This window comes from Xyrauchen texanus, chromosome 18 (genome assembly GCF_025860055.1).
Source record: "Xyrauchen texanus isolate HMW12.3.18 chromosome 18, RBS_HiC_50CHRs, whole genome shotgun sequence".
Lineage (NCBI taxonomy): Eukaryota > Metazoa > Chordata > Actinopteri > Cypriniformes > Catostomidae > Xyrauchen > Xyrauchen texanus.
Genome location: NC_068293.1, coordinates 41490828 through 41505241, shown reverse-complemented (window position 1 = coordinate 41505241; position 14414 = coordinate 41490828). Strand labels below are relative to the sequence as shown.

Genomic DNA, 14414 nt, shown 5'->3' with positions numbered 1-14414 from the left:
AGGCATTGCTAGCATGTTTAAGCATATTGATAGCAAGTTGCTAGCATGTTTTAGATGAATATTCATCACTTTAAACCACCCCAACCCAAAATATAAGGAAACAATCATATGTGCTCATATTTTTTTGACAGGTGTCAATTATTCTTTTTTTCAAAGGAAAACAACATGTATTTTAATATAGAAAATATTTATTGCAGGTAATTTTTCAGTCTTTTGGGGGGTGCTAAAAATGTACTTTTGTACCCTTGGCTTGCTTTCTTTCTTTCTTTTTCAACAGCATTGATAAAACTACTGATTCATTGCATTTAAAGCATGTTTAAACATGGCTCATAGTAACAAGCTTTATTTTGTTGTTTGTGTGGTCAGGTATCATCAGGTGTCAGCTCATGGAAGGACACATTGAGGATGCAGAACAACAGCTGGAATTTCTAACAGAGATTCAACAGTCTATTGGCAAATCAGGGGTGAGAAACTTGTAAAAAAATATATATGACCACTGTCAACATGTACTGTATGTTGCACAGAGACTCTACAGAATATTTCCACAGAATAAAGCATAAAATGTAAAGAGAAGTGGTTCTTTTTTGTGATCTTTTAATTCCGATTCAACAGAGAGACCTGATTTATTCATCCACTTCTGCTGTGTTTAGCCACTGAGTCATCATCCGTTGTGTGTAATAGGGCCTGTTTACACAAAAGCCGAGGCCCTTGAAGCACCCGATATAGAAAGTGCTTGCACAAACTGACATCAGTATCTGTTTTGCAAAAAGCAGCTGTCATGGTATGTCTTATTTGCAGTGGAACTGCATGAGTAAACCTGTGACAAAAACAAAACCCTTCATAGAAATCCTTTTCTTTTTCTTTTTGGATTTTTTCCCCTTTTCTCCACAATTTGGAATGCCCAGTTCTCAATGTGCTCTAAGTCCTCGTTGTGGCGTAGTGACTCGCCTCATCCGGGTGGTGGAGGACGAATCTCAGTTGCCTCTGCGTCTGAGACCTTCAATCCACGCATCTTGTTGCTAGGCATGTTGAACGCGTTACCGCGGAGATGTAGTGCGTGTGGAGACTTCACGCTGTTCTCCGCAGCATCCACGCACAACTCACCACGCGCCCCACCGAGAGAAAACCACATTATAGTGACAACAAGGAGGTTACCCGATGTGACTCTACCCTCCCTAGCAACCGGGCCAATTTGGTTGCTTAGGAGACCTGGCTGGAGTCACTCAGCATGCTCTGGGTTCTAACTTACGACTCCAGGGGTGGTAGTCAACGTCTTTACTTGCTGAGCCACCCAGGCCCCTGAGAAATCCTTATTTATTTTCAAAAGAGAATAAACTGAACAAGCCATTAGTGATTAGCACATCTTTCCTAATGACAAGTTGGGTAAATAAAGTCCTCGAAACGGGATCCACAATCCATTTTACTCTTATAATCGAATGCATTTTGGAGATATTCAACATGAATAAATGAGGTGAAAAATATGTAGAGCGGAACTTGATATTATGTATCTGCAATTGATTGGATTGTGAAAAGTGGTCATTACATTCCAGAATAAAAACATATGAGAATTGAAAAATCATGTTCGGTGCTGCTAGAGGCGCTGAAACTGCATACCTCACCTTTAAGAAAGTAAATGAGTTTGGGTTCTTGTCGAATGTTTTAGGAGCTGTTGTATCTGCGGGCCTTGTTGGCTGTGAAAAAGCGACGACCGCCAGACGAGGCAACCGATCTGTTAAATGATGCGGTGGACACGCACTTTTCCGCTCTGCAGGGCCTGCCGCTCAGCGTTGAGTACTTTGAGAAACTCAACCCTGACTTCCTGCTGGAGATCGCCAAGGAATATTTGGCACTGTCTCCAGCCAAGGTCTGTTCTAATTCTCATATACAGCTCACTGTCAGAGTGCTGTTCAAAGTCATTTATTTAAAGTCATTTGTTCTTGTGGGGAAAAATTGACCAAACCAAAAAGGTTATGTTGGCAAACTTCTTCTCTAATTTATTGAAATGTGTTGAATGTGTTGTTTTCTCTGCAGTCCCCTGGTCCAGGACAGCCTCCTGCGCCTCAGCTGCAGCACTGCACCTCTGTACTGGACACACTGGTCAAAGTCGTCCCTGGACTGCTGCAAGCCGTCTATCTCATGGCCAAAGTCCGTTTTTTGTCAGGTGCCTTTTCACTCCTCACACTTCAGCATGTCTCATTGATTTTCTGGGTTTATTTGTTGCATTTATTTAACCTGTCAGAAGCTGAAATGTTGCTTTGAGTGACTCTCAAGAATGTGTCTAGGTCCAATTTCCAGAATGATCTCACAGTGAGATCGGAAAGAGTATGTCGACTTTTCTTTAGCTAAAATCAGTGTATACTTACCGAAAGTCGAAACACTGCCCCCTGTGGCCAAAGCAGTAAGTGTTGTTGGGCATATGGGGCACGTATGAGCTCAATTTTCCCAGGTGTAATGTCCACGTAGAGGCGCCAAAAGCAAGATGTGAAGAGCGTTGTTTTCAGCTGTACAGGCATTAATACAGTGAAGAAAAATCCTTTATATATTTTATAAAGTCCAAAGCTACGCCTAATCGGCGTAGGCGGTCCGCGATTTGGCATTATGTCACCAATCTTATTGTACCGGAACTATCCAAAACAACATGCTGACCTTCCGTGTGATCATGTTGCATATTTCACCCCAATATCACAAGAAATTAAGAAAATCAAGCCTAATTTCTGAACCATTAAGAGTTTTTGCATTATGAAAATGAAAGGAATATTCAATGTTCAGTACAAGTTAAGCTCAATCTAAAATGTTGTGTTATTATGTTGATTACCACATAAATGTATTTCAAATTGACCCTCTTTTTCTTTAAAAAAAATAATAAATAAAAGCAAAAATCGAGGTTACAGTGAGGCACTTACAATGGGGGCCAATCCGTAAACGTAGAGTAGAGCCACGAGAAGTAAACAATATTCATGTTAACTTGATTTTAGTGTGATAAAATGTGCATACTAACATTTTCATTGTAAAGTTATATCCAATTTACATCTTCGTTGCCATGATGAAATAACGCTGTAAACCCTGAAATTCCACAAAAAACGTGATTTATTTAAGTGCTTTTATAAAATGATAAGCTTCATATTTTTGCATTTAAACCCTCTAAAAATTGGCTCGATTCACATCCATTGTAAGAGCCTCACTGTAACCTCAATTTTGGCATTTAGTTGAAATATATTTTTGTGGTACTCATCATTATGCCACAAATGCTGTCGATTGAGCTTAATGGCGTATTCCTTTAATGGTAGTGTGTGATGTACTGCGTATAATTTATGCTGATTTATATACTGTATAACAATTATTGTTTTACAATACAGAACAAATACTCTGATACACAATGATTTTTAACATTCTAATTATACTGTGTTCCCTTCATATGTTCTTGTCTTTGTACAGGTGATATCGATGCGGCTCAGAGCAGTCTGCAGCACTGTTTGGATCAGAACCCGGCTCATGCTGATGCTCATCTCCTCATGGCTCAGATCCATCTCATGCAGGGCAACTTCAAGCTCTCGTCCCAGTCTCTGGAACTCTGCCTCAGCCACAACTTTGAGGTGAGACACCAAGTGCTGCAACATCACTGCCAGCCAGTCTGTACTCTCTCTGACTACTAGGCCCTGTTTACACCTGATATTAAAGGGAGAGTTGAAAATGAAAATCCTCTCATCATTTACACACCCTCATAAAGTCCCAGATGTGTATGACTTTCTTTCGTCTGCTGAACTAGATTTTTACAAAATATCTCTGCCCTGTTGCTCTATACAATGCAAGTGAATGGCGACCAACATTTTAAAGCTCCAAAATGCACATGAAAGTAATACAAATTTAAATGTCCACCTTTGACCAGCCCCAACCATTATGTGGTGATATGCACTAAAAACTAAAGAATGTGGAAGTGAAAGTGAAAATGGATATTTATAGTAAAAGGACATAAATATTTATCTGTTTTTCACCTACACCTATTATATTTCTTCTGAAGACATGGATTTAACCACTGGAATCTTATGGATTACTTTCATGTGCCTTTTATATGCTTTTTGAAGCTTCAAAGTTCTGTCCACCATTCACTTGCATTGTATGGACCTACAGAGCTGAGATACTCGGCAGAATATCTGTGGTGGCAGATATTCTGCTCTTGGCACCCCAACACATCTGGGGTGGCATGAGGGTGAGTAAATGATAAGATAATTTTTATTTTTGGATGAAATTTCCCTTTAACATCCTTTTGGGTTTGGGTACGGGATAACAGAAATGCATGAATGTTTACACTTAGTAGTAACATGCATTTTTTTTTATAGCAGGGTTGTCTTGTATTTTAATTCAGTTCATCAAAATGTAGCCATCGCTATAAAACCTTTCTCTTCTCCATGTGGTCAGATCCGTGAGCATCCTCTGTATCACTTGGTCAAGGCTCAGGCTCAGAGGAAGATGGGGCAGCTTCAGGAGGCCATTCAAACACTGCAGATGGCCATGAGTCTGTGCGCCGTGAAGAGAGCCGGTTCTTCAGCCAAACGGCAGAGTAAGAGAGCCGAGCTCAGCTCAGCAGACTGTGTGTCTGTGTTCCTGGAGCTAGCTGAAGCTCTCTGGCTCAATGGAGAGCAGGTGAGTGGACAATTGCTTTCTTCCGAAAATGTGCGTTTAAACAATGTGAGACGTTTAAAGGTCTCTAAAAAGAAAATTTCACTCATTAAATTATCATTGTCTCATTATTTACTCACCCTTATGTTATCTCAAACTCATATGAATTTCTTCCACGGAACACAAACAAAGATATTTTATTGGAGATATGATTTCCGCACAAGTCTAATCAAGCTGCAAATCATGATTGCAAAGGAGAGTGCTGGTATCAAGAAGATTTATAGTGAAAAAAAAGTTATATTTTGGTCTGTTCTCAGACAAAACGGATCGTGTTGCTTTAGAAGACATTGATTAAACCACTGAGTCTTGTGATTACCTTTATGCTGCCTTTATGTGCTTTTTAAAACTTGAAAATTTGGTCACCATTAGCTTGTGTTGTATGGACAAACTGAAGTCATATCTACATCAAAATATCTTGGTTTGTGTTCAGCGGAAGAAAGAAAGCCGTTTGTTGAAATGACATGAGGGTGAGTAAATGACGAGAGAATGATCATTTTTAAGTTTGCGTTTCCTTTAACATTCATGGGTCTCGTCCCATTTCGTCAGTTAAAGCTGAAGTCTGTCATTTCTGCCACACTAGCATCACCAAAAGGAATTGCAAAAATAAACATTGTTTTCAAACAGCTGTCTGCTTTGTTTTTGGGGTTAAAATGTTGTTGTGGCTTCCAGCACGAGGCAGCTAAAGTAATGCAAGATGCCATAAATGAGTTCATGGGTACTCCGGAGGAGCTCCGAGTCACTATCGCCAATGCCGACCTCGCGCTAAAGCGTGGCGATGCTGAGCTGGCACTGAGCATGCTCAGAAACATCACACCAGAGCAGCCGTACTATGTTCAAGCCAACGAAAAAATGGCAGACATCTACCTGAACTACAGGAAAGAGAAACGTCTCTATGTGAGCTGCTACAGGTAATTACAGAATATAATTAGCCACCTTGTTTATTTGTCCATTTTGATCAAGTTTACTACATGCAGTATGATAAATTATAGCTTATAGATTTTTTTTATTTTTATATAATTTGTAAATCTCCAGGTCCTGTTTCATTAAAATAAATAAATAATCATATTTTGCATAAAGAAGCTATTATTTATAATTCTGTAATTTTTTTTTGGCCATTAAGATGATTTGCATTTTGGCATTAAATGTATTATTATTATTTAATTCCCATTATATATTGTAGATTCTTATTACTGTAATACATTCATTAAAAAAAACCTGCAATACAATAAAGGTATGTAAAACCGCGCTATTTATTTTTAATAAGCATAAAAGGCAGGAAAATTATTAATACCATGATGTGTAAATATTTGACAATTTTATATATATATATATATATTAGGGCTGTCAATCGATTACATTTTTTAATCGAATTAATTACATGGTGTCCTGATTAATTAATTGTGATTAATTGCATTTAATCGCATATACAAATATTTGCTGAGAAAGCCCCTCATATAACGATAATTAAATATATAATGATGAAATAATTATACATTTTATATATATATATATATATATATATATAATGTATAATTATTTCATCATATATATATATTATATATATATATATATATATAAAAATAAAATAAAAAATATTCAGATAATTAAAATGCTTTACATTCTTGTAGCAGAAGAGTTCATCATTGATAAGACAATATAAAAAGCAGCTTTAGAATACAATGTATTGTTTAATACCATATTATTGATCATAAGTCAATCATTGGCACACAGTTCATCAATCCATTTCACAAGTGAATTTGTCAATCAGTTGGAGATTTATTATGAGGGCTTGTTTAAGGACCCGTCAATCAATACCTGTGTCAGACATGCTTGTGTAGCGTCTCGGGTGCGTTGCGTCATAAACATAAATTTTTAGGTCACTGTGTCATTAAATGTAGTTTAATACTTAGAACACATCTTGAGATCTCTTAGTTCAGATTTGCGCTCCATCAAGTGTTTTGAACGCAAGAACGTAACAAATGTCTGTTTTGTGCTGCTGCTGGATGGTTGTTTTCTTCACTGTATAAACTGCGCGTTGCCACACAGCTGAAGTTTCCCTTACTGCCCTCTGGTGTAAATCTTCATTATTACAGTCCGTGGGCATTGCGATTAATTGCTTACATTTTTAAATTTTTTATAAAATTAATCGCATGGAATTTGCATTAATCGAGCCTAATATATATATATATATATATATATGTATATATATACATACATATATATATATATATATATATATATATACATATATATATATATATACATATATATATATATATATATATATATATATATATATATATATATACATATATACATATATACATATATATATATATATATATATATATATATATACAGTACTGTACAAAAGTCTTAGGCACATAAGATGCTTCACAAAAACATTTGTCTTAAGATGTTTTTTTATATTTTCAGTTTTAGTGTGTCAATAGGTAATATACATTTTAGACTTTCCAAACATTTATTTTGCAAATAGAATAGAAGAACAGGGAGCCCTGCAACAGATGGCATGGCCCCACAGTGCCCCCCACTGAACATTGAGTCAGTCTGGGATTACATAAAGAGACAGCCTAAATATATAGAAGAACTGTGTGAATTCTCCAAGAAGTTTGGAACATCCTTGTAACGGGATCAATGGAAAGGAGGAGGCGAGAACCGGCTTGATAATATAAATAATGGTTTAATGATAAACTTAAAAGAAGACACAAACACACACATGACGGACATGTCCGTAAACGATCTCTCTCTCCCGCACGATCCTCTGCAGTCGACCTTTATCCCTCGGAGGCTTAATTAGCCTAATACGGGACCGGGTGTGTAGGATCACGACCCGGCCCCGCCCTCCGCCCTGCCACATTCCTATTTACCAACAACAAAGAAAAACTGTGTCTGGGTGTACCAAGAAGGATTGGTGCTGTTTTGAAGGCAAAGGTGGTCACACCAAATATTGATTTAGCTTTTTTTATGTTTACTGGACGTTAAATGATTCATGATTTTTGTAGACATCCTCACTATGCAACATTGTTCCCAAGTGCCTAAAACGTTTGCACAGTACTGTGTATGTATATATATATATATATATATATATATATGTTTTACAGTAATTATATCTATATTTTTCCTGTTTTTTTTTAATTGTCTTTTGTTTTCTTTTAAGTATATAAAATGTTTCATCTCTGTTTTTTTATTTTTAGGTTAAAATGTGACCCGCACATGTTCTTGACAGGTTTCATAAGATTCAACTACTGTATAATATTATTGTGTAAATATAATTTATTTTAGTTTTTACATTTTTTTAGTATTTGATACAGGAGTTTTAAGAGCTTTACACCTGAAGCCATATGGAATGATGAACCTGTTTTTCATGTTCTGTATTTATGTATTTAAGTGCCCTAGTTGTCTTTCGTGTGTTATTCACTTGTGTTGACAAGCTTCCACTAACAAGCTCGGTTACACCTACGCAAACAATCGTCAAACACACATATTGCAGATGTGGTTTTATTCGCTGTTGTATTGCACAGAAGAAAAAAAACATGATAAAATCTGTGTTCTTGTCAGGGATTTGGTGGACAAGTTGCCAAGCCCTCATACCTTTCTGTTGCTCGGTGACGCCTACATCAACATTCAAGAGGTGAGAAAGAGTCATGTTGTTTATTCGGATGTGCTTAAATGTAGTTGAATTAGTGAAGATCTTTGTTTAGAAGCTCAAATGTGTGTTTTGTAATGTTTATGAGATGTCTCCTCCTGTAACCCCACAAATATTTACTGCACAGTGTAAACGTTAGAATCACTCGAAAACATCCAGATCACATTTCAACCCAAAATCGAAAGAAGAAAATAAGATTAAGAGCCAGGGTGTGAAAGTCATGGAAAGTAATGCAATGCAATTAAATTCATGAGGATTTCAAAAGTGAACATGCATTTTTCAAGTTATGCATGGTGATAAATAGATACATTTCTGAGTGCAATCTCTATAAAATGATTTGATCAAGTAATCATGAAAGTCCTTTGAAAAAAACATATACATTGAATCATTTAGCATACACCTTAATCCGAAGCAATTTGCAAATAAGGAACATCACAAGCAATTTGTCATTCAAAAGCCGGCAACATTTGCAGTAGCGCAATACCCAGTTTCATGTTCGATGCCAACAGTCGTGTGTGTATGAATATAATGTTCTCCGCTGACAGCCAGAGTTGGCCATCGAGGTGTATGAACAAGCCCTGAAGAAAAACCCTAAAGATGGAGCTGTAGCCAGTAAGATTGGGAAAGCACTTGTCAAGACCCACAACTATGTAAAGGTAATCTCGCCATCCTATTCAAATTTGTTTAGAGGGGAGTATTTCTTTATTAAGGCAAAACATTTGAAATAAGAGTGGTTGCTTTGGATGCATTGAAAATTTAGAATTATCAGTGCGTTTTCTCCATATATCTGGCTGTTTTCCCAGGCGATTAACTATTACGAGGCAGCGTTGAAGAGCGGGCAGCAGAGTTTCCTGCGGTATGATCTTGCCGACCTGCTCCTGAAGCTCAGACAGTATGAACGCTGTGAAAGAGTTCTGCAGGAGGCTCTCACACATGAACCTGGTGAGAACCAGTGTTGGGAAGGCTAGTTTGAAACATAGCTTTTCAAGCTACAAGTTAAGTAGTTCAACTAGATAAGAGGATGGAAATTAATTTTCTATTACCAGGGTTAGTTTAGAGGGAAAGTTCACCCCAAGAATAAAAATTCTGTCCTTATCTACTCAACCTCATGTTGTTCTAAACATGCAATTAAGATGAATGGTGACTGAGGCTTACATTTAGCTTTGCTTCTCTTTTGTGTTCCACGGAAGAAAGGAAGTCATACGGTTTTGGAACAACATGAGGGAGAGTAAATGATGCAATCATTTTCATTTAACTATCCCTTTAATTATTATGATAATACAATGATTTTGTCACCACGCTGCTGTTGTTTGTCCTCAATGTTCTCTTTCTGTCTGTGTTCTCAGTGAATGAACTGCCCCAGCTGACCGAAGACTGCCGGTATCTTGTGCTGCTCGCCAAAGTCCAGAGCAGAGTTAATAAAAATGACGAAGCTTTACTATCCTTACAGAGAGTGAGTTCAATTCTATCCGCTCTTCCTCCAAAAGTGTTCAACAGATCATCACAAACCCACAAGGCAACTTACAGTCTCTCCAAACTCGTATGCTATTTAAGAATACAGAAGGAGAAATAATTGTCAATACAACGACAGCTCATATTGACCGTGCCAAACTTCAAAAATGACAACAAACACCATAGAAGTAGCCCATATCACATGTGCGCTATATGTTCCAAGTCTTCTGAAGTCATAGAGTTGAGAGCAACTGTGGAGTGGAAGATTTTCAGTGAATAACGGCTTAAATTTTTATCTGTTTCTCACACAAAACTATTAGAAGATTTGGAAAACAGCGCATGAGTCAAATAGACTACTTTATTCTGTTTCTATTGTCCTTTTTGGAGCTTGACAGCATTGGTCACTATGAACTACTATTGTATGAAAAAGAGCTGCCTGAAGATTCTTCAAAATGTCTCCATTTGTGTCCACAAAAAGAATAACCTTCTGCGTTTGGGTTTTGATTGACATGAGGGCAAGTAACTATTCCGGCAATTTCATGCCCACACAAATTATGGAAGTGTTCTTAAATTGTAGTCAGCCCTTCCTTTCTTGTCTGTCATCTTCAGGCAAGAGATGTCCAGGCAAAGGTTCTGAAGCGTGTTCAGATGGAGCAGTCCGACTCTACCACCTCGCAGAAGCAGCTCGCTGCGGAGATCTGTGCCGAAATCGCCAAACAGTGCAGCAGCCAGCGCGGCTACGAACGAGCCGTCAAGTTCTACAAAGAGGCACTTGTGTACTGTGAAAATGACAGCAAGGTCAGTGAGGGCCGCATCAGTGAGTCCAGTGTGTCACTCTCTCTGCAGCTGGAACTGCGATGTGTGTGTGAGTGTGTCTGTGTGTGAGTGTGTCTGTGTGTGTGTGTGTGTGGTGCTGCATTTAAACACAACACTGGCCTGAAAAAATCACACTGTGCAGTATATTTCAAAAATGAAAGATTACATCCCTGGTGATAAAGCAGGTGTCTGATTGTACAGAATCAATAGCACATTATATGTTAATTATATGAAAAAGCACATTATATGATCATTTTTGGCCGATACCGATTTTAATATAAAACGAGAGGCTGATACAGATATTTTGCCACTCACCTTATTTTGTCATTAGATCACTGTTATACTTAATAAGTATGCTTTATAAATGTACAAAGAGGTACGAAAGCTTTTTTTACTGTTTTTATATTTGTATAATGGATAATGCCATCCAGACCGCTAGAGGGCGCTGCTTGCTCACATAGTGCTGAGTGAAGCACTTAATGCAGACTATATTTTAAAACGCATGGCCATTTGCGATCACATTCTTAATTCAATCAATCATGAATCATTATTGATCCCATCCTGATGTCTCAGAAATCATAGTCATCTGGTTTCAAAGCGTTTTGGATGGTTTTCCCTCATGTAGCCTATAGCTAAGTGCCACTTTCACAACTGTCATGTCCGTTTATGGCCATAGTCCTTTTATGAACTATTACATGTTCTTAGAAGTGCCAACCCTTCTACATGTTGTGGCTATTATTATTTCTGGATTGTGCATTTTAATTCAGAGTTTTTACAAAGTTTGTTGCTAATTAACTAATTAATTTAGTCAATAATTAGACGATAAATATCGCCAGCTGATACGTCGATGCATCCCTAGTCATCATAGTTTCATGTAGTCAGACTCAGACTATCAGCATGCGTTATGGTCCACATTGCAGCAGCTTCTTGCCAAGAACCGCCACTTTTGCTTAATTTATACAATGGAAGAAGGCACAAATTTTTCACCTAGTCGAACTAAACCTGCATTTATACTACAAGTGGGACTGCTTTAAGTAAAGGATAATCCATTGCTAGGTGTGCGCTAAACTATTTTAATGTATGACGTGGAAGTGAAGTACCACCCGATGCAAAGCCTCAGCAAAGAGAATAAAACTTGTTTAATGCACACACAGCTGTGGATTATCCCACTTATACTATGGCCACTTGCCAACTTTGATTGGTTACAGCTGTCATTGATTTTTGCAGTGCAAATTTTTACATACATTATCTAAAGGTCATTAGATCTAGAGTTCTACCCGTTCTAAATCAGACACAGAGATACTGTAAATTAGTGCAATAAGATTACATATATTTGAATTAAATAAAATATGTCTATGAATAATTAGAAAAATGGAGATACATTTTTAGGAGACCACACACTTTGCAGAAACTCTGTGAATTTAAATGCACAATCCAGAAATAATAATTGCCACATAATGTGGAAGGGTTGGCACTCATGAGGACATGTAATATTTCATTTCTATTCTTTGCTATTTTCGCATTAATGAAATAATGTGTGAAGTACTGGACAGTTGTAAAAGTGGCACTTACTGTTCGTGGTGTGGGAAAACAGTCCAAAATGCTCTTAAACCTGCAGACTTTGACCTCAGAGTCATTGGTATGATAACCATTAAAGCTGCATGACTAGCTGCGTTTACATGAACACTTTTTGCCGATTGATGATTCTGAACGTACTGTTTACATGAACGCTACATAAAGTGATCGGATTGATGTGAGCATTTATATGTATCAAGCATCAGATCGAAACTGCTATTGTGACATGTGTACACTGCATGATTATACAGCGTTCACTCGCTGTAGGGGTAGTTCACACTTTGAGCACACAAAATTATTTCGGACTTCTCTACAAATGAGGATATGATGTTATGCGCCATGGCTTGTAGTTTTAATGATCAATACATCATAAATAACAAAAAATATTAAATTCAATATGTTCAAATATACCATCTACTCATTTTCCAGCAACAATAAAAACATCCAGCTTTGAAATATACAGCCTTTGAATTGATCCAGAGGTCAGTTCTATTACCTGTTTCATGAGATATCATTATATGACCTCACTGCCATATACCATACAGTAAATGACCACAACTCTACACACAGTGTGCTGCACTGTGGGATGTGAAAAAGTCAGTGATTTATAAAGCTTAATAAAGTGATACTGCTGTTTCCATACCAGAGCCAAAATCACAAAGTCAACCAGTGATGAAGGGGGAGAGTAGCGATTAAATGCTTACATTTATAATACTACAGTCGTGTAAGATGTGTGACAATTGTAACATATTGTATAAAAAGCACTATAACGTCACTTTACAGTATATATTTAATTGTAGGCTATACAGTATACTAACGTTAAACAACACATAAGATGGGGGCCTGGGTAGCTCAGTGAGTATTGACGCTGACTATCACCCCTGGAGTCTGAGTGACTCCAGCCAGGTCTCCTAAGCAACCAAATTGGCCCGGTTGCTATGGAGGGTAGAGTCAATTGGGGTTACCTCCTCGTGGTCACGATTAGGAGTTCTCGCTCTCAATGGGACACGTGATAAGTTGTGCATGGATCGCATGAGCCTCCACATGAGCCTCCACATGCTGTTTGTCTCAGCGGAGTCATGCACAGCGAGCCACGTGATAAGATGCGCGGATTGACTGTCTCAGAACTGAGACTTGTCCTCTGCCACCCGGATTGAGGTGAGTAACTGCGCCACCAGGAGGACCTACTAAGCAGTGATAATTGGGCATTCCAAATTGGAGAGAAAAGGGGATAAAAGTAAAAAAAATCAAACAAAGTTCAAAGTTTTTGAAGCACAGAATGTATTCACACCACCCAGATTACAATGTAAAAATAGTCATATTTACACAGCAAGCTGATATGGAAAGTGCTGGATATTTTTGAATTAACTACACTACAAAAGAGACCACATATGCATGTCAACATAAATAAAATACAATAGTAATAATTCATAATTTGCATAGGTTTGTTTGCCTCGGTTGCTTACTGTGTTCTCTTAATGAGCTAAAAGCAGATCTTACTTTCATATAGGGGGATCATCACAGACGTTTAGTAATATAGTGACCGAATCAGACTAGAAAACAACACAAACATTTGTAACTCCTGAATGAGAGATGTTTACGGTGATATACTGCTGGGTGTGTGTGCTCGCCGATCAGGCGTCAGACTGGCTGGCGGACAGAGATGAATAACTTTTTCTGGCACTTAGTTTGGATCAAAAGCAACCTTTGGATGCTTTTTTTGATGTCATTTCACCGCTGTTGCTTCTTTAAACTGATGGTCACAAATATGCCTACTGTGATGAAAGCGTGTTGTTGTGCGTGAAACTTAGTGCAGCCATTACTGCGTCAGTACTGAACATGCACAGATCATCCCAGTTCACAAAGCAGTCCGATCAAATCTTTACATGGCAAAAATCCTCTTTTCAAACGGATTAGAAAAGGTTTACGCCACCCCTTACTATCCGAATGTAATTTTAAATCGGATGTTGGCAATTTAATCTGACATGGTTACATGAGACTTTTTTTATTCGATTGAACTTCTATTCCAATCACAAACGCATTACCAGGGTCCAAGTAAATGCAGCTATTGACTGCATTAAGAATGAAATTTGATTTGGCCTTTTGCGATTACTAAATAAATGACAAATCAGTCTGCATTCAGCGCTTCAGTCAGTGCTACGTGATTGAGCGACACCCTCTAACGCATGTGTGCTGAGCAGTGCAGCAATATTAGATGATGTTTATC

General features: G+C 37.7%; 1 protein-coding gene across 2 annotated transcripts in view; it reads left to right on the top strand.

Moving 5' to 3' along the window:
- The window catches only part of ttc21b (tetratricopeptide repeat domain 21B), a 36437-nt gene that overhangs the window by 14125 nt on the left and 7898 nt on the right, over positions 1 to 14414 (top strand). For both annotated transcript variants that reach the window (XM_052149130.1, XM_052149129.1), the window contains exons 10-20: positions 367 to 464; positions 1664 to 1864; positions 2032 to 2161; positions 3436 to 3593; positions 4417 to 4641; positions 5347 to 5585; positions 8257 to 8329; positions 8890 to 9000; positions 9148 to 9286; positions 9691 to 9797; positions 10406 to 10594. In XM_052149130.1, the coding sequence (XP_052005090.1) occupies positions 367 to 464; positions 1664 to 1864; positions 2032 to 2161; positions 3436 to 3593; positions 4417 to 4641; positions 5347 to 5585; positions 8257 to 8329; positions 8890 to 9000; positions 9148 to 9286; positions 9691 to 9797; positions 10406 to 10594 (1670 nt within the window). The remainder of the gene's footprint in view (positions 1 to 366; positions 465 to 1663; positions 1865 to 2031; positions 2162 to 3435; positions 3594 to 4416; positions 4642 to 5346; positions 5586 to 8256; positions 8330 to 8889; positions 9001 to 9147; positions 9287 to 9690; positions 9798 to 10405; positions 10595 to 14414) is intronic.